This window comes from Erythrolamprus reginae, chromosome 3 (assembly GCF_031021105.1).
Source record: "Erythrolamprus reginae isolate rEryReg1 chromosome 3, rEryReg1.hap1, whole genome shotgun sequence".
Classification (NCBI taxonomy): domain Eukaryota; kingdom Metazoa; phylum Chordata; class Lepidosauria; order Squamata; family Dipsadidae; genus Erythrolamprus; species Erythrolamprus reginae.
In genome coordinates, this window is record NC_091952.1 from 83,276,804 (window position 1) to 83,298,317 (window position 21,514).

Sequence of the window (21,514 nt, forward strand, 5' to 3'; positions counted from 1 at the left end):
GAACTGCCCTTTATTTTTATTGCCTATTGCAATTTTTGCCTATTGCAATTTTTCATTTTATTTCCATCCCACATTACAATAAATGTTGATTGTTCACATAACACTGTAACTCTGTATTTGCAAATGTCTTTTTTTTTTTTACTGCTACACTATTACTATAGTAATATAGCATTGTAGAAAAAAATAATATTTCTCAAAATGACATGCAAAAACCATGGCTCACTACACTCTGCCTTATAAAGCAGTATTTTTCAAGCCATTTGTGTTGGTCTCATGACATTTGGCGCTCACTGTGTGTTTACTAAAATGCACTTGCCTTTAGCGATGTGACCGTAGTTGAGCTAATTCAGCTGTACAGGATAGCTCACAAATGACTCGAGCCTGAGAAACAGATGCTTGGTTGTGTCTACTGGAGTCCTCCAGTTCTCCTTTAGGGTGATATGTACCACTATATGCACCATTATCGAAAATGCCTTTATTTATGCGAGGTAATGAGATTTTATTGTGAATTTTATGATACATCACTTGTTAACCAGAGGTAATACTGAAAATGTCTTGTCTGTAATGTTTGATGGATCTTTATAAGCTGTCTTTGTTTTTTTCCTAAGTGCCTTGAGAGCTGTAGATTTATTTTATAAAATATTCTGGTCCTTGATGAAAACTGTATTTTTATATTTATTTTGTCAGTTAAGCGCTAAGTATTATCATTGTTGTTTCATTATAAAGAAACATTAGCTTCTTAGTATTCCTTGCTTCCAACAAACTAATATAAAATCAATCTTTTTTTCTTAATGTGAAGAAAAAGATTGATTTAAAAAAAGTTGAAAGTCTATGAAACTGGAAGCTTCTTTTGAAAACAGCATTTATAAACTACACATATATAATGGATTCCTTATCAGAATTATCTGAAATTTATGGGCATAATATGAAAGGCTATTTTTTCCCCTTCTTTTTACAAGAAAAGTGGAATTCCACCACCCATGAAGTTGCCACCACCTTACAAAGGAGCAAGACAGTCTAGCTCGGATGATCCAGAAGAGGAAGAGGAGGAAGAGGAAGAGGAAGAAAATGCTTTTACAGAGGGTAAATTATTATTAGACCTGTTGAATGGCTACATTCAGAATACTTCTTTGGGGCTCTTACCTAAGGAAAAGTTGCTTGTAGTCACTATATTTATAGAATTGATTTTTTTTTTTTGCCAGAATATGAGAATTTTGAATTCTAATGGGGAAAAATACTGGAAATGACTTGCGAAACAAAGCGAAGTACCTCTTCCTATGTAATCCCTTGTTAAATTACCAAAAGTTCAAGATTCTTATTACAGTCGAATGGGGAAAAAATTCCTTAATGCCATAATATTTTAGACCTTTTTTTTTAAGGAAGTATGGACAAAATTTAGTTAAGATAGAGATTGTGAATATACCACTTCTCGGTAAATTGTTTAAATGTGCATAACCAGCATTGAAAGTAAACAGTTCCAGAAATATCAAAGTTCTCTTACCATAATCATTTTTACATCTGAATCATTTTGAAATTTCATGACTGTATTTTATATATTATATACATATGTTATATGCAATATTTATATATTCCACACAAATATGTAAACAAAACATTTCTATAATGTATTTATGAGGGTAACAGTTTCTCCAGCTCATTTGATCACTATTTTTAATCCTCCCAGCTTGCTTACGACAAGCAAAGTCAATGGGAGAAAACAGATTCACTTAACAACTTTACTAACTTAACAACAACTGTGGCAAGAATAAATTTTTTGACTTAGTTGTGGTTGTAAGTTGAGGGCTACGAGTACATAACAGTATAAAAGAATTGGAAGGGACCTTGGAGATCTTCTAGTTTAATATCTCTTCTGAACAACTTCCAGTTATAGAGCACCCACAACTTCTGAAAGCAAGCCGTTCCACTAATTAATTTTTCTAATTATATAGACCTTTATTAATACCAAAAAATCTGGAGAAAGTTACCAATCTGGATAGCTTTAAAAAGAATGAAATAAACTTAAAGGGCAAACTTTCTCAACCCCTTTCCCTGGAGAAATCCTTGAAATAATTATCAGCTCTCAGGAAACCCATGCCTAAAAATCTCCTTTAAAAAATATTGAAAATTTCACAATACAGTTTCTGTCTAGTCTACACAATCAAAATTTTATAACATTTGCAACAATGACAAAAGTGGCTGCTTGGAACTGAGTTGCAGGATATAATAATTCCTTTGAAACAAAAAATAAATATTGCTTTTTAAATTTTGGCCACCAAAGTTTTGTGTGGTGCACAAAGTTTAAAAAGCAGTGTTTCTCTCTTTATCTGTTTATTGGTCACAATTTCTGACAGTACCCCTAGCAATCTCTTGCAGAGCCCTTGTGTAATTGAGAAGGCCAGTTATTGAGGATTAAACTGCAGTAGGTGCTAGTAATAGTTGTATAACATTTCCAGTATCAAAAGCAGCATGTTTTTAATAGAAGAGTATATTTGCAATTCGGATTAAACTGTGGAGTTCTTGGGTGCTTGAGCTTGGTTGTTTTATTGCAGATGTTTCATTACTGAACTAGGTAACATCATTAGCGCCCTGATATATACTGATCATATGTATTGGATAATGAAATATCTGCAAGAAAACAGTATTCAGAGAGCATCAAAGACCCCAAAGCATATATCTGAATATCACTTGATTGTGTGTGCCAGAGAGGAGTGACTCTGTCTTTAAGTAAAGTTATTTAAGGCACATGTTTACTCTTCATGGTTTATGAATCAGTTTGCAAAATAAACAGTCAAAGTCACAAAACAATGAATCTGTTTCTATTTGCCTTTCCCCCTAATTTTCTTCCCAATTTGAATCTAAAGTTCCTATTATACAATTAAAACAAGAGATTTGTTTCAGGACAAATGCAAACCAAATTAATTTGCCAATACTGGCAAAAAAGGTGGCGTGGTTTCTTATTGATCACAATGGAAATACGATGTTGGCTTTTACTCTGATCCAGCATTGCTCTAAAGTTAAAATGCTGCCTTTCCAATAGATGTCACTGCAGTCATTGATAATAGTGTTAGATTGTTTTTACTGTATCAGAAAGCATTTCAATCCATTAAACAAAATGACAATCAAATATCTTTTAATTGGGATGCTATAACACATCCTTTGATGTTTTTAAATCTTGTTCTGAAGTTATCTTTCCTACGTGATATTTCTTAAAAAGTAATAGACAATTGCTGTACATCATCATGGGTATCTGCGCACAGATTTTCTCCTTTTTACAGATTTTAAACCTATTGGTTCAGTACTCAAATGCTGAAAAATGCATTTGATTTTAAGAAATGTAGGTAAGTGTAATAAGGTCTGAGGATGACTGTAACTATAAGTTTTCTTTGGCTGTGCCAATGCATTGAACAGATGTAGCTCTCTGCAAAATATGTGCTTTCTAAACGGAAAGAACGTTAAGTAAATATTGACTATTGATACATACCAACTTCCTACTCAACATTCTTGTAATTTTATTTAATTCCTATATAGACTAAATAATTTTAAATATATTTTCACTGTTTACTGAAGGGGTATTAGATTTGCATCTGCTTGGCAATGATAAGGATTTAGAGCAGACAGTTTTCCCAAAGATATAAACATAATCCTACGCTGCAGCTCTGATCAAGGGAAAACTAAAATATAATACTTAGCTAGCTCTGCTGGGCTGGCAAGCACTCACAGATTATTAGAATCAGAAACAAGCATTGATACATACTACATATGTGTGTGTGTGCACGCCTGATTGGATGTTGCAAACCATTTGTCTGCAATTAAGAGTGGGTCATTAAGAATCAAATCAGCTAAGCTCACAATCAAGGGAAAGGGCAGTGTTATTTCAAAATGATTTCTGTTTCAAAGGAGGGATGCTACTTGTATCGCAGTGATTTCCAGCAATGCAACAACAATACAGCAGTCAGTAGCAACAGCACTAGAGCCTCGGTGGGTCAGAGATGGGAGACCAGGAATTTCTCTAGTTGTGCTTGCAGGCTTGCTGAAGGATGTAACTCTTTGCTTGTGGGCAAGATTGAAATTAATTGCGATCAGTCACATATCGTAGTGGAAAGAAAACTGACAGACTGCCCTTAAGGCGAGGGAAATCTCTCAAGCAGGCCCAAGGTCGTCAGAAGAAAGACGGAGCTCCGATTCTTTCTGTGTGTTGTGTGGTGAGGATTGGAGCTGCTCACAGCATTTGAATGTTTGTGCGGAATGCAGATACCTACAATTGTGATCTAATGCAGCAATGGTGCTAGGGGGATTCCCAGGTATGTATTAAAGCATTCACGAATGCATTCTACTTTTTTTTTTTTCATTGTCTGCTTTCAGCATTTAATGATGAGTGAAAATGAAACACGAGCTGGATGTGGCATTCTTTCTCCTGTTTGAGTTATTTGCATGTCAGAAGAGTTGCTGGTTAGGTGGATTCTGCTTTTAAGAAAGCACCAGCTAAGTTTAAGTTGGAAACCGTTAATGGGATGCACTGAACGGCTGTGAAGCTGACAGCATCAGTTAATTGTTGCGTTTGCTTAAAATAATAGAAGAACTTAATTATTCTTAACGTTATTGGCACGTTCAAACAGATGTGGTTGCCTTACACCAAGTCTCAGAAGGCAATAGGGAAATGTTTAGCATGTGATATGAAGCTGCTGTTGAAATTTTGTTCGGCGTTTTTATTCTGTAGGAGCAGCAGAATGTAAGTGTCAAAGGAAACATGCTCTTCTTCACAGAGTAGTAATAATGTTGTATTGCTTGCTTGCTGTGAACTGTGATAGAAAATCTGAATGTAAATCAAGTACTGGGAGAAAATTGTGTTTGCCTATGTCCGTGTGTATATATTCATACATACATGGAGCATTCAAGCTATCGAATCTGGACTGCAACAGTCCAAATGACCAACAGTTGACAGCAAAGAATTACAGTTTTCAATATTTCTTTGCTGCCTTCTGTTTGTTTGCTTTTTGATACCCTAATCCAAATGCACTCATACGTACATATATCAGGAATATGAATCTGGTGAAAATCTTTAATTATTGATGGTAGTGATTGTTTACTTGGCACCTTTATACTTTACATTCTGAGTTAGAAATGTAAAACTTTATAAGGCTCTAGACAAGTAGGAAATAAGGGCAAATATTTTTTTAGTGAGCCTACTACTTTTATAGTGGAAGAAAATTGAATGTCATTTCAGAAACTCATAGTACAATACAACAGATTGTGAGATAGAGTGTGTGAACATACATCAGATTTTGGAATGGGTTTATATTGTAGTACGATATTGTTATAATATAAAACTGACTTCCAATACTACATGCCATAGGTTGTTTTTAAATTGATGTTTAATGCCCAAATAATGCGTTTAGAAATAATATTATCAAACTGCAAATAGAATGCAGTAATACCAGGCTCTAGCCAACAAATGTATTCTAATAAGAATACCCACCATGCTGTTTGCTTAAATTCTATGACTAAAATTTACTGTCATCTTTCCTCTGTTGAAGAATATGGTTGGTAACTATAGAAATCAGTAATCTGCTTTTTAAAAATAGCAATAGTAATAGCATTTAGACTTACATATCATTCCATAGTGGTTTTACAGTCCTCTCTAAGCTGTTTTACAGAATCAGCATATTGCCCCCAACAATCTGGGTCCTCATTTTGCCCACCTTGGAAAGATGGAAGGCTGAGTCAACCTTGAGCCGGTGGTGAGATTTGAACTGCTGAACTACAGCTAGCAGTTAGCTGAAGTAGCCTGCAGTGCTGCACTCTAACCACTGCGCCACCCCAGTTCTATCTCAACACCTTCAGAAATTAGCACCACCACTGCAAAACAAGAAAGCGTACTGTCACTTTCCAATATAATTTTAGATTTATGATTCAAATATAAATATATGTGTATTTGAAATGCAATTGGGAAAGCAGCTTAAAACTAATGGGAAAGTGCAGTTGCAGAAAGGGTTAAATATTTGTTCAGAGATCATATGCTGCAACGTCCTGCCTGTCAGCAACTACTTCAGCTTCAACCACAACAACACAAGAGCACACAACAGATTTAAACTTAATATTAATCGCTCCAAACTTGACTGTAAAAAATATGACTTCAGTAACCGAGTTGTCGAAGCATGGAACTCATTACCGGACTCCATAGTGTCATCCCCAAACCCCCAACACTTTACCCTTAGATTATCTACGGTTGACCTATCCAGATTCCTAAGAGGTCAGTAAGGGGCGAGTACAAGTGCACTAGAGTGCCTTCTGTCCCCTGTCCTATTGCTCTCCTATATCTCCTATACCTTTCTTCTATTCCTATATCTCTTCTTCTATTCTTTCATTGATATGTTCTATTACTATACCTTCTTTTCTATTATTTCTTAGATATATTTTACTATGAGTATCTCCTCTATAACCGTCATCATGTATTTTACTATGTGTATATATATACCCACTAAAACCCACATTGTGTATTGGACAAAATAAATAAATAAAATAAATAATCATAGCAACTTTATTTGAATGGCACCAAAATTGGGAACGTGTTGCTACCTAAAGGGAGGAGCTTTGAATGAAGTAATAATCATTCAAATCATTGAATGATTATATGGGATTATGTTGCAATAATCATTGCAACATAATCCCATAGAGATTTATTCAGGAATATTTTCCTGGAACATTTTTTTTTTCTATAGCTCTGAAGCCATCTTTCTTTTGCCAGCTTGTCCATCCACACCAAATTGGTTCCAGTCCAAGTTCAGATTGGTTGTTCGGTTCCAGCTTTTGAGAACTACCTTACTATTAAATAGATGGAAGCTGTCCTAACTGCCTAGATATAATTTCTTTCCAACCTTGGACTGCCTTATTATGGTTTACATATCTTGTTTGGGGAGGGGGGCGGAATAAGGAAGAGAATATAACTAAATTTGCCTTTATTCTAGAGGGGAACATTTTAGGATGCAACAAGAGCCTAATCACTAATCAGCAGATGTTTAATGAGCTGGCGAGCCATTGAAACAGTTTGCCTGAAGAATCTGGTGTCGGAATGTGTGCTAAAGTGTGTGTAACATTTTGATAACTGCATCATTGAGATTCTGTGTAATTCTGCCACACGAATCCCAGCGACCAGTTAGGTCCCACAGAGTTGGCCTTCTCCAGGCCCCTTTGACTAAACCAGTGTTTTTCAACCAGTGTGCCGTGGCACACTAGTGTGCCGCGAGACATGGTCAGGTGTGCCGTGAGGAAGGAAGCTCAGGTTCCAGTTTTGCAACTTTTTGCTGAGAGCAAGAGAGAGATTGAAAAAGAAAGAAAGAAAGAGTGCAAGAGAGAGAAAGAAAGAAAGCAAGAGAGAGAGAGAAAAGGAGAGGAAGGGAGAGAAATGAGCAAAAAGGGGAGTAAAAAAGAGAAATGAGAAAATGATTGATTGAGGCAGAGAATGAGAGGAAAGAGAGAGAAACAAAAGAGAGAGAGAAGTGACTCTTGATTTAAAGCATATGACAAAAAGCACCCAAAGAATAAGAGAGAAAAAACCCCCAGCCCTCACTTGGTTTTGGAAATGGTTCAAGTGTGTATACACACACACACACACACACACACACACACACAAGTGGGGGAGAAGACAGGGATGGAAAAAGAGAGGAGAGTGTCTTAGAGTGTCATTTTGTGTCATTTTGGTTGGTGGTGTGCCCCAGGATTTTGTAAATGTAAAAAATGTGCCGCGGCTCAAAAAAGGTTGAAAATCACTGGACTAAACAATGTCATTTGGCGGGACCCAGGGGAAGAGACTTCACTGTGGCGGCCCCGACCCTCTGGAACCAACTCCCGCCAGAGATCAGAAGTGCCCCCACCCTCCTCGCCTTTCATAAGCTCCTTAAATCCCACCTCTGTCATCAGGCATGGGGGAACTGAGATATGCCCTTCCCCCTAGGCCTATACAATTTATGCATGGTATGTTTGTGTGTATGCTTGGTTTTCTAAATTAGGGTTTTTTAAATTATTTTAAATATTAGATTTGTTATATGTTGTTTCACTGTTGTTGTTAGTCGCCCTGAGTCTGCGGAAAGGGGCGGCATACAAATCTAATAAATAAATAAATAAATTCACAGACTTAGTACAGATGAAGTAGAAGAAGTAAAGAGTGTGTCCCTTGGATCCTTTCATCTTCTTCCTTCTCCCACTGTATATTTTTGCCAAAGAAATATTCCCCAGTGAACTGCAAGTGAACATTCTTAGTCTGCTCTTTTCTTCATTTGAGCCCTATACAAAAAAATGTCATAAAATTCCATCAGCTTTCCCAGATGTGGAAACACTATTACAGGTTTATCTGAGTTGAACGATAATAAATATGTCCAGGGAAAAGGGCATTTTCACAGCTGTAGAAGAGCCAAGATTGAACAGGGGATACCAAAGATATAAAACTGCTTTCTGAACTAAAAAAATATTTGCAAACAAAAAAAAACCCCACCAGATTTCATGCTTCTTATCTGATGGTACCATCGATGACTTTGCTTTCCAAAAATCGTGAAAGAAAATGTTCTGGGTTCTATATGAAACGCAAAACGAAGTGCAAATCAGGTGGTTTCTTCCAATTTATTTATAATGAATTGTGTAACTCTTCTTGTTTTTATATATACATCTCCAAATTTATTAAATTGGAATTTATAATGTGGTTTCAATTAAATAATTCATTTGTTTTTTTAAAGTAACTGTTTTTGCAACCAGTACTGGCAATATATAAGCCACTTATTTAAAGACCTAAAGTTGTTTATAATAAAACTATAATACTTATACAACAATCTACTAAAAATAAAGTTAGATTAAACAACTAGGGATGGCCAACATAAAAATTACTGTATAGTACAATATAACATATTCAAGAAGTAAATATCTTTATAAGAATATGAGAGGTTTTTTTTAAAGTTCCTCATTAGAATTTCTATCCATCTAAGAATGTTGGCTCTGAAAATGTTCAGCTACTTTGCCTCTGTCTTATACATTTTATAAACTAATTGAGGATTGTCTATCTTTTTAACGGATAGATGCAAAAAACCTTGAGTGCGTGTGCTATTCTAGGTTATTCTAAGATAACATTGTTCAAGTTATAGCAAAGTTTAATAGGATTTCTGTTTATTTCAACGGAACAAAAAGTTTGAATCACAAGTGGTTAAATTGCAGGATTTTAGTCTGTTCTATTTAGGAGGTTAACTAATATCCAGGCAATAAGGAATTTTTTTTAAAAAAAATTCGTTGGTGATCAGTGGCAGTGAATTAGGGCCCACGTGGGCCGCCAAATATTTGGGGTGTTCAGCGGCGGCGGCTGCAGTGGCTTCCCTGTGGGCCGCCGAACAGCTGGGAGGCTCGGTGGCGATCGGTGGCGGCGGCAGCAGCTCCGCAGGCCTCATGTGGCCGCTGAACACTCTTTGTCATTATTTAAGTGGAATTTGAATAATTACTCTAGCTGCAGGGTAAGATAGAGAATAGTAAAAATAAGAAGGAAGGATGCACAAAAATGTCTGAAATGCATTTGTTCTGATGCTAAATAAATATGACAGTTATCTTCTAAGATGCATGTTAAAGGCCAAGAATCAGTAAAATACTGAAATGTTGGCAAGGTCAGCATACAGAGAAACTATTTGACAGATATACAACCAGTTCAGGATTTATACTAGTGATCTGGGAATTTAAAGGAAATATTGGTCTGCAAATATGTGCGTTTATGAGCACTGATAACAAATGGGGATTGCTGAAGTCAAGAGTTCCTTTAACCTCAAAGTGTGTAATTCTAGTGGAACAAGCATTAATTTTAAGGGAAGAACTATGTAGTGTAGCTCTACGCAAACATTCTTTACTTCAATAAATTGTAGGACATGTGTTTTTTAAAAGAGGAAATACTGAAGAACAGAATTGAAGGAACCTTTGTTGCTGAATTCATACATATATTCAGTCATCTATTATTTTGCTTTAATAAATTACTTATGGGACCACCTTCTGCCTCACACTTCCCAGTGGCCAATCAGAACCCATAGAGTTGGCCTTCTCCGGGTCCCGTCAACTAAACAATGTCGCTTGGCGGGACCCAGGGGAAGAGCCTTCTCTGTGGCGGCCCCGGCCCTCTGGAACCAACTCTTTCAAGAGATTAGAATTGCCCATCACCCTGACAGAACCGCAGATGAGGGTCTTCTCTGTGGTGGTGCCGGCTCTCTGGAACCAGTTATGCCCAGAGACCCACACCATCCCCACCCTTCTGACCTTCTGGAAAGCCTTAAAAACATGGCTTTGCCAGCAGGCCTAGGGCCATTGAGCTATAGCACTATGTTCTGGCCTAGAAATGATGAATGCTTTTGGAATGAGATTTTAGTGTTGTATTTGTTTTTATTGTGTACGCTGCCCAGAATCCGTCAGGAGTTGGGTGGCCGATAGAGTCAACAAAACAAACTACTAAATTAATTGCGGAGGAGGGAATTTCTGGGTTCCTAAAGTGGGCTTCAAGAAATAATAATTTTTAGAAAATTCAAAAAGAGATTAACAAATTAATAGAACCAGAGTACTAAAAGATGTAGTCTTTCATAGCATAGTCATCAAGGATGGAGTTGTCAACAGTATTAAGTACCTGGGGGTGCAGATACCATATTTCCCGCAAAATAAGACCGTGTCTTATATTTTTTTTGAACCCTCAAATAAGTGCTTGTTGTTAGTGCCATGCACTCACAAGCCCAATTAAGCTTATTATTGGGGGATGTCTTATTTTGGGGGAAACATGTGACTAACAATCTGATATGGTCTCTCCACACATTATCCTTAGTGAAGTATGCAAACCAGTGTCTGCGTTTCCTACGTCAAATAAGAAAAGCTCATCTTTCTCCTTTTGCGATGGCTACTTTTTACAGAGCCACAATTGAGAGCGTTTTAACGAACTGCCTCACTGTTTGGTTTTCTAGCAGCAGTGCCTCAGATAGAAAGTCCATACAGAGAGTGATAAGACAGTTGAGAAGATTATAGGAAGCTTGCTTCCTGTTGTTCAGGATACTGCTTATGTGCTTAGAACTCAAAGCATTGTTAGAGACCCCACATGGCTACTTGATGGTCTGTTTCTATTGCTCCCTATGGGAGGAGATTTCGAAGTATTTCTAGCAGGACTACTAAATTCTGTAACAGTTTTGTTCCCTATGCCATTCATCTGGTAAACACTCAAGATTCATTTCTCTCGCCATGTACACATCCGAAATAGACTGCGTTGTTTTGCTGTGTCTTATTTATTTGTTTGTTTGTTTGTTTGTTTGTTTGTTTGTTTATTTATTTATTTATTTATTTATTTATTTATTTATTTATTTATTTATCTATCTATCTATCTATCTATCTATCTATCTATCTATCTATCTATCTATCTATCTATCTATCTATCTATCTATTATTTATTTATTTATTTATTTATTTATTTATTTATTTATTTATTTTGTATGCCGCCCCTCTCCGCAGACTTGGGCCGGCTCACAACAGTAACAGAAAACAATATATAATACAAATTCAATAATTAGAAAGCTAAAAACCCATAGTTTATAAAAAACATGCACACAACATACCATACATAAACAGTATAGGCCTGGGGAAGATATTTCAGTTCCCCCATGCCTGACGGCAGAGGTGGGTTTTAAGGAGTTTGCGGAAGGCAAGGAGGGTGGAGGCAGTTCTAATCTCAGGGGGGAGCTGGTTCCAGAGGGTCGGGGCCGCCACAGAGAAGGCTTTTCCCCCTGCGACCCGCCAAACGACATTGTTTAGTCGACAGGACCCTGAGAAGGCCAACTCTGTGGGACCTAATCGGTCGCTGGGATTCATGCGGCAGAAGACGGTCCCGGAGATATTCTGGTCCGATGCCATGAAGGGCTTTATAGGTCAAGACCAACACTTTGAATTATGACTGGAAATTGATCGGCAACCAATGCAGACGGCAGAGTGTTGGTGTAACATGGGCATACTTTGGGAAGCCATATGTGGGTATATGCATAATTTTGAATTTATTCATTTAGTCATGTGTGTATATATAGTGTAAATTGGAGGTGGTTATCTTTTGAGAGCTGTATGCAATGAAATCTCATTTAAATTTCTGTATGCTAATTAGTGTACATTCAAAGTGACAATAAAGTTATTCTAAATTCTAAGTATGCAGCAGACAACAAGATAGTGTGAGATGTTTTTTCCATATGCCTTCCTTAGTAGCATACATACCGAAATGAAATATTTTATCAGCCTAAGAACAGAATATAGGTAGTCTTCAGCTTACGACCATAACTTAGCCTGATATTTCTGTTGCTAAGCGAAACATTTGTTAATCAAGTTTGCTCCATTTTAGGATTTTTCTTGCCACAGTTGCTAAGTGAATCATCGGCGTTGGCATCCTTCAGTCTCAAAAGACCATGGTATCGTGTTCTAGATTCTCCAGAGCTTGAAACCTGCGTAGGTTAGGATGGCTTCCTCCTTGACTTTGCTTATAAGAAGGTTGCAAAAGGTGATCATGTCATCCCAGGACACGTCATAAATATGAGTCAGTTGCCAAGTGTTCAAATTTCAATCACATGATCATGGGGATACTATAAAGGTCATAAATGTGAAAAACGATGATAAGTCAATTTTTTTTCTGTGCCATTGTAATTTTGAACGGTTGCTGAATGAACTGTTGTAAGTCGAAAGCCATCTATAATTTGGTTGCCTATTTTTGGTTGGATCCAACCTTAGCCATCCATAGAGGTGGCATGCTAACATCAATAGGACTTAAGGTGATTCTAAACTGTATCTCTCTCTAATCTTATTTTATCATTTCAACTGTATTTCCAATAAGGTGTTCAAAACATTTATAACTTTCAAATGCTTTATACAGCCTTCAGGTAGGCATTGATCAATTTTATTGTGACAGCTTTTCATGTTTCTGTGCACATTTGTATACAGTGATCCCTCGGTTAGCGCGGGGGTTACGTTCCAAGACCTCCCGCGCTAACCGATTTCCGCGTTATACTGGATGCGGAAGTAAAAACACCATCTGCGCATGTGCGCCATTTTTTTCATGGCCGCACATGCGCAGATGGTGGAGTTTGCGTGTGGGCGGCGGGGAAGACCAAGGGAAAGTTCCTTCAGCCGCCCAACAGCTGATCTGCTCCGCAGCGCGGAAGCAGCGAGGAGCCGAAGATGGGGTTTCCCCGTTGCCGCGCTGCAGAGCGGATCAGGTGTTGGGCGGCTGAAGGAACCTTCCCTTGGTCTTCCCGCCAGCATTCCGTCAGTCGCAGCGCTGGCTGTCAACTTTTCTTTTTAGCACTGGGGAGGCAAGTCAGCTCCTGCCCATTTTTAAAAAGAAAAGTTGACAGCCAGCGATTGTTCCGCTGCCGCCAGCATGGCCTGGCTGGCAGCGGAAGATGTAACGGAGCCCACGGGGGATTCGCCTTCCTCCCACCCGCAGCCAAGACTGATTGTGGGCTCCTTCGCAACCTCGGAGAGCTTCCAGGGCATGAAAGCTCACGAAAACCAGGAAGCTCTCCGAGGTTGCGAAGGAGCCCACGATCAGTCGGCTGCGAGCGGGAGGAAAGCGAATGCCACGGGGCTGGGCTCGGCTCCCCCCTCGGCTCCCCCCCTTACCAGCCCCGCCGCGGAAGGCTCCATTCTGTTCCCTGCCGGCCCGATTGAGCGGCCGGCGGTCTCCATTCAGGGAACAGAATTAAAAAAAAATTATTTTTTAATATTTTATTTTTTTAAATAATATTTTTTGAAAAACCGCGTTGCAGCGTTTCGCGCTAATCGAGAACGCGCAAATCGAGGGACCACTGTATACGAGATTAGGGACACTAAAGGAAAATTATTTACAACAATAAAGTGAGTGAAGAAGTGGTCTGAAGCTGACATTTTTCATTCAACTTGCTTGGGTCCATCCACCACTTTTCCTGAATTTATACTTGCTCATACTATATGTATATTGCCATTCTTGATTTACCACCATTTCGTCTACACTTTTGGGTTGGACCAAACGTTTCAATATAGGATTTAGAATTTGGACATACTGTATATATCAGTTTCAGAAATATGCCATAATTTAGTTCTAATGTTTCTTTGTTTTATATCTTGTTATTATTGAGTTTTGCATTACTGCACTTAATCTTTTTACTTAGGAGAAAGGCAGGACATAAATTTTAGCAAGTGGGGGGGAAAACATTTTTCTACAGTGATGTTAAGTGAAACTTTGGCTTGGTTCCCACACTATGCTCAACCATATTGAGGTTGTTTATTTTCAGTTCACCTATTAGGGCTTAGGGCTGTATAATCATCAACTTGATATTCAACAAAATATGGTTAAAATTTCTGTCTGAGTGTTACATGTGAATCAGGCCATTAAAACAATTATTTCACTGGGAAAATATCAGATAGTTTTGTGCCATATTAGCACAAATGGGGGGGAAAGTGCTAAGTTGCTGCAGAATTAATGGTAATTAAGAAGGCAAACGCATCATTTTGAAATCACAGAGGTCCAGATCAACGTTCAAACAGACACAGAGTCCTTATGCAGTATAGTGGTGCCTCTACTTAAGAACACCTCTACTTAAGAACTTTTCTAGATAAGAATCGGGTGTTCAAGATTTTTTTGCCTCTACTTAAGAACCATTTTCTACTTAAGAACCCGAGCCTTGAAAAATTTCCCAGGAGATTTGAAAGTGGCACAAAGTTTCCTGCCATTTCCCCTTTAATCCCGGCCATCTCGGCTTTTCTGGGCTGCCAGAGGAGCCTTTCGGTGGCACTTAAGGAGGCTTTGGCAGTCCAGAGCGAACGGAGCGTCTTCCTTTCTCTGGGTGCTTGGAGAAGGAATAAACCATTTCACTGTGCTGACTCCCTCGCGCTGCCTCCCATACACCCGGCGCGAGTTTGCCTCCCGGAGCGTCTGGGCCTGGAAAGGCAAAAGGGGGCGCTTTGCCCTGGCCAGATCAACTTGGCTTCAGCCAAACCGAGGAGTCAGCACAGTGAAGGAAAGGCTACAAAGCAAATGAGCGAGAGGAGAGGGGAGCCCTTCAGCATGGGAAGTAAGAGGCAGCAGGTAGCAGCAGCAGCCACCTTTCGGTCAAAAGAATGGGAGGTTCCCCCCTCCCATTCCCCCCTCCCCAAAATTTTCATTTTTGTTTGAAACATTTTGCTCCTTATCCAAGAACAGCGGTACCTTGTCTTACGAACTTAATTCGTTCCGTGACCAGGTTCGTAAGGTGAAAAGTTGATAAGACAAAACAATGTTTCCCATGGGAATCAATGTAAAAGCAAATCATGCGTTCAATCCCAAAACTCATCCCTTTTGCCTCATTACTGCCAGCATTCGGATCCTTGTGAGGAGGGGGGGGTGGAGGAGGGGGGAAAGACAGCGCAGGCTGCCCGGAGGGAGCCTCATGGGTGAACCCACCCTTCAGGAAACCCTGAAGCCAGGACCCATGCTCCGTTCCCGGCTGCCGGCTCTCTGAAGAAAAGTCAAGCTAGCCGGGTGGGGAGGGAGGGGAACTGAGAGAGAGGCCAACGAAGCCCTTGGGAGGATGTCCAGCTGGGGGAAGGAATCACCTCTCTCAGCACCCCCAAGCCCAGGAGGGTGGCTCCCTGCTTCTCTGACCCTCCCCTAAGAAACCCCGGCTCTCAGAACGAAAGAAAACTCAGAAGGAAAGTCAAGCCAGGGGGAGGGGTGGTTGAAAGAGAGGGAAGCCACCACAGATGAAGCACTTGGGAGGATGTCCAGCTGGGGGAGGGAGTCACCCCTTTCGGCACCCCCAGCCCAGGAGGGCAGCTAATTGCTTCTCTGACCCTCCCCTAAGAAACCCTGGCTCTCAGAATGAAAGAAAACCACAGACGAAGTCCCTGGGGGGATGAACGAGGGGTTCGTAAGACGAGGTATCACTGTAGTTTGAATTTCAGTCAGTTCAATAGGAAAATAGCATTGTTAAGTATTTGTAGATTTATTCATACTTGATTTTGTGGATGTAAAATATAGCCAGTTATATCTTTGAACATTCCCTTAAATGTTTACCTATTACATTTTTTCTTCCCATTCAAAAGGTTTTATTTTACATAAATGAAATATTACATAGATGCATGATGCTTTTTAGCAATGTCATTCCTGTGATTTTTTTTTAATGTTGACAGTGCATTTTAACTGTTCATACCATCATCATTTAGTAGGGAAATGGTAGCATGGAAAGTGTTCTGCTTTTTTTCAGTATTTATAAATACAAATCCATTTGAAATATGAATATGGACTCATTTATTAGCGGGATGACCAAGCAGAATATAAAACAATAGTTTATATAGTAATAAATAATATTAATTATTATTATTATAAATTGATATGGTAAACATGTTTGCATTTGGATTTTCCATGAAATAGCAACTTATCTTTTGGGCTCACTCTTGAAAGAGGATTTATTTGAAATAGTAGTTGAATGTATGTCTTGATTAGATATAGTGTGGGCGATACCATAAATAAAGTTTAGGAGAATAGAAAAATAGTTCCAAAATGGCAAAGACATTACTAAAAAGGATAAATTATTTCCTAGAGTGTCCAGGTCTCCTATAGACAGGACCTGGTTGTGTTTCCAGATAGAATAGAAGTAACAGCTAGTTAACAACTTGCATTTTCAGTTTTAAAATATACTCATGAAAGAATTTGATTTGAAAAGGACATCTTGATTCCACTGACTCAATAGAATATTTGAACTCTAAAGTGAAATGCACATCCTGCTTTGTGGATTTATTGGCTAATTATTTTAATGGAACAGCGTTAAACATGTGTGGGAGATATTCTGCTAAGGAGTGACAGAATACCACAGTATTGTTCATTGCAATCTTTCAATGTATCTTTGAAATGGCCCTCAGACATGCTGTAATCAGTCTTGACTATATCTTAAGGCTAAGAAATAGTTGCTGTTTCTGTTGATAGGATCTCAGATGACATCTGCTAAAATTAATTGGATTCTTTAACTGGATTCAGTTTATTAATTTGAATAATCCCCCCTGCCCTTATGTTTTGAGTGGTACTGCTTGAAGTCATCTTGATAATGGTTGCTTGATTCCCAAGGACCACCTTTCATAACTATGCTATAGCTCTTGTCTGCACTAACAAAAGCCTCCTGTATTTAAAGCAGAGGTCTTCAAACTTGTCGACTTTAAGACTTGTGGACTTCAACTCCCAGAATTCTCCAGCCAGCTTTTGCTGGCTGGAGAATTCTGGGAGTTGAAGTCCACAAATCTTAAAGTTGACAAGTTTGAAGACCTCTGATTTAAAGGGATATACTGTAATGCATTGTGGCTGTTGGCTTCCTTTACTTCCTGTTATGTCCAATTGTTTAGTCATATATGAGGCTATATGAAGAAAAGCAGAACAATCACTTGAAGACCATTTTCTGGGTTTCTACAAATGGAAAAATGGGTTCCCCATAAGCTGCATAGGAACATATAGCTAAAGTCTCTTTCAAATTGAGCTTAGCTCTTGAGCTCCATGTCTATTTGATGTTTTAATGGATATGTGGTCGCCCAAAAATTGCCTTTTACTAGAAAGTTTTGTCTCCTTTTAACTCCCCAGTAGACAGAATAGCCCTTGAATTTCTTATTGGTATCATTTCCAAGTACCAAATAGGTTCAATTCTACTTAAATCTACCGACTTTAGTTATGCATAAGGTGGTAGCTTTTTTAAAAAAAAAAGATTCATTTTACTGCTATTTCCCATTCACTGCAAGAGAGCTAGATACAAATTAGTTCCACTGTTGAACACAGGCCTCACTTAGAAATCACAGAAGCCCAGAGCTGATTTCAGACAGATATAGAATCCTTGTGTAGAAGTGCCTTTAGTTTTGTATTTTGAGTGCCTTCTCCTACAGCATTATTTATAATTTTATTTAATTGTTTCTCTGCTCTCAGATTGTACTTTACTGTTTCTATAAAAACATTTATTTTTATTTTAATGTTATTTGTAGATAACATTATCTTTTATATGGAATGGTAGATTAAACTATATATGTATAATCTGTATATGATTTACACATAGAGAGGGAGGGAGGGGTGATTCTTGGTGGGTCTCAGCAATAAAACCCATAACTATAACTGGTCCTAGATTAGCATCCAAATACACAGGGCTGAATGTGTTAGACATTGTTTCCATCAACAAGAGATACTTTTATATTAGAAGATGTAACTTTCCTGTTCTTATTTAGTTGGTACTTATTATGCCTGATCTAGTTTCAGGATCTTGGTTACTTAGCTTACTTAGTTTCCATTTCAAATCTAATACTGAATCTGGCAACATTGCTGATCATTGCTGATTTCCTGCTGTGTATTCAAAATGGACTATTGTTATGTGCGTGAGTGTGCTGTATATGTGCATATGAATAGAGTAGAGTAGAGTGGAGTAGAGGAATAGGGACAGGGATGGGTGGGGCAGAATAGAATAGAATAGAATAGATTGGGAGATTGGGATCCCCTTATATAGAGCGCTGATGAGACCACATTTGAAATACTGTGTTCAGTTCTGGAGACCTCACCTATAAAAAGATATTGACAAAATTGAACGGGTCCAAAGACGGGCTGCAAGAATGGTGGAAGGTCTTAAGCATAAAACGTATCAGGAAAGACTTAATGAACTCAATCTGTATAGTCTGGAGGACAGAAGGAAAAGGAGGGACATGATCGAAACATTTAAATATGTTAAAGGGTTAAATAAGTTTCAGGAGGGAAGTGTTTTTAGTAGGAAAGTGAACACAAGAACAAGAAATCTGAAGTTAGTTGGGGGAAAGATCAAAAGCAACATGAGAAAATATTATTTTACTGAAAGAGTAGTAGATCCTTGGAACAAACTTCCAGCAGACGTGGTTGGTAAATCCACAGTAACTGAATTTAAACATGCCTGGGATAAACATATATCCCTTGTAAGATAAAATACAGGAAAGAGTATAAGAGCAGACTAGATGGGCCATGAGGTCTTTTTCTGCCGTCAGTCATGTTTCTATGTTTCTAGAATAGAATAGAAAAATTTTATTGGCCAAATGTGAACAGACACACAAGAAATTTGTCTTCGGTGCATAAGCTCACAGTGTATGTATAAACAATAAGTAATAGGCCATAAATCATAGTTATAATCATTAATCATAAGTTACAAACAATTGATAAACAATTAATAACAAGAAACCAATAGGGGAAGATAGTAGGAAAGATGGGAATTGATGAGAAATAAGACAGTGCTGTGGGAATTAAATGTTCGGCAGAGTATAACATTAGGGTGGGGGGAGAGAAAAATATCTTAATGTTCAGTTATTTGGGCTCTATAGCAATGTCCTAAGGAGAGTAGTTGAAATAGATTATGTCCAGGATGTGAATGTTCTGTAGATATTTTCTCAGCCCTCTTTTTGATTCGTGCAGTGTACAAACCCTCAGTGAAAGGAAGACTGGTTGCAACTATTTTTTTTCTGCAATCCAAACTAGGGATGGGTTCAGACTGGTTCACCTGAACCAGTAATGACCTGCTGGTGATGTCATTATGACGTTGGTGCTGGTCTGTGGGTGCCGCCATCTTTTTTTGGGATTTTTTTCAATTTCCTCCCCTTCTGAGCATGTGCAGAAGCCGAGTTTCTGGCACTGTACATGCAGTCATTACCTTGTTTTTTACTTTTTTAAAAAATGGATTTTTTGGCACCCTGCATGTATGCAGGAGGAATTGAACCTGTCCTGTTTGGTTACTGTGCCAGATCCAACAATTATTGAGGTACAGATAACAGATTCAATAATTACTCTGTAGAACTGTGTCAGCAGTTTCTTGGGCAATCTAGAAACATAGAAACATAGAAGTCTGATGGCAGACCTTATACTATTTTCTGTATTTTATCTTACAATGGATATATGTTTATCCCAGGCATGTTTAAATTCAGTTACTGTATATTTATCTACCACGTCTGCTGGAAGTTTGTTCCAAGGATCTACTACTCTTTCAGTAAAATAATATTTTCTCATGTTGTTTTTGATCTTTCCCCCAACTAACTTCAGATTGTGTCCCCTTGTTCTTGTGTTCACTTTCCTATTAAAAACACTTCCCTCCTGGACCTTATTTAACTCTTTAACATATTTAAATGTTTCGATCATGTCCCCCCTTTTCCTTCTGTCCTCCAGACTATACAGATTGAGTTCATTAAGTCTTTCCTGATACGTTTTAAACTTTCTGAATTGATGCAGGAACAACACTTGTGTCTTTTAATGATGAATTAAATATATACGATTCTTTTGAGAGCAGGCATTGGAATTTCATTTTAATGTATGTCATTGTGCAAACAGAAAAATGACAATAAAGGTTATCTTATTTATCGTATCTTATCTTACATAGACTGCACGGGATAAAAATCCTGATTTAATGGGGCTCATTCTGGTCCAGATATTCTATTAAGACCTGGCCTGTCAATTTATTGGAGCTGTTTTCTTACTCTGAGGAGTCATTTCTCCAATGAAGTCATGACAGACGCTGATAAAATCTGCAGCCTGATTTTGTGGTCTTGTGTCATTCTTTAAATTAATACTGTATATTGCTTATACTGAACTGATGCTCCATCCAAGCAACACTTGGCAGAAATTCAGGTTGCTTAAAGGTGTTAAGGTGCTTAAATGCCATGGGTATGAAAATCCCTGTTGAGGCTGCAGCCAAGCAATCTTTTTTAAATTGTTTCTCTCTCTGTGTCTTAGCTTTCTAAGGTTGCTAAGTGTGTTGCTTCTCTTGGATATCTACTTGCTTTCCACATTTACCTTGCTTTTAAATTTGTTTCCCTAAAATTGTTTTGGCATTTCTTCTACTCCCTGAATTTTTTCTCTCTTCAATAACAATAGTGCCGATTTAACTACAGTTGAACTGATATGTAGAGAATGAAGTTTTTATTCGCTTTATTTTATTTTTATTTTTTGTACCTTTCCAATTGAGTTGGTGATCAAAATAATGAGATAACCTTCCAAAAAGATTGATTAAAATAGGCAGGATTCTGCATATGATACCCTTCTTGGTTATGTTACATAGAATACGCTTTCCTATTCGTATTGTATATTTCTCTCTCTTCTTTGACGGTATTCTGGATAGGTAGGATTCTGCATATGCAGGGCCGCCGATAGGGCAGTATTACCGGTACAGGCATCACGGGCCCGGCCAAATTGAAAAATGAGGGGGGGCCCGGCGAGAGTGCTAAGGAAGCTTGGATTAAGTTGCAAAATTGTTATAATCGGGAGCAGGCAAGAGCACGTCAGCAAAAATGCCTAATTTTCTCTATTCTGCCTGAAGAGCTTCATAGCTGTTAAAAATGAAGTTTGAATCAGACTTAATTTGGTATACATTTTGGTTATGGTGTTAGGTTTTTTTCAAAATTGTTCCCTTCTAAGTGTGAGGAAAAGATGTGTTGCTTTGGAGTTGACATGTTTTTTGGAGCCATCACGCCATTTTAGATTCAAGAACAAACACCATCCTGGATT

The 21,514-nt window shown here is 38.2% G+C and overlaps 1 protein-coding gene across 8 annotated transcripts in view; it reads left to right on the plus strand.

Annotated features, from left to right (window-relative positions):
• Positions 1–21,514, plus strand: part of PATJ (PATJ crumbs cell polarity complex component) — a 206,103-nt gene that overhangs the window by 106,735 nt on the left and 77,854 nt on the right. For all 8 annotated transcript variants that reach the window (XM_070746039.1, XM_070746046.1, XM_070746045.1 and 5 more), the window contains one exon: positions 960–1,083. In XM_070746039.1, coding sequence (XP_070602140.1) covers positions 960–1,083 — 124 coding nt within the window. The remainder of the gene's footprint in view (positions 1–959; positions 1,084–21,514) is intronic.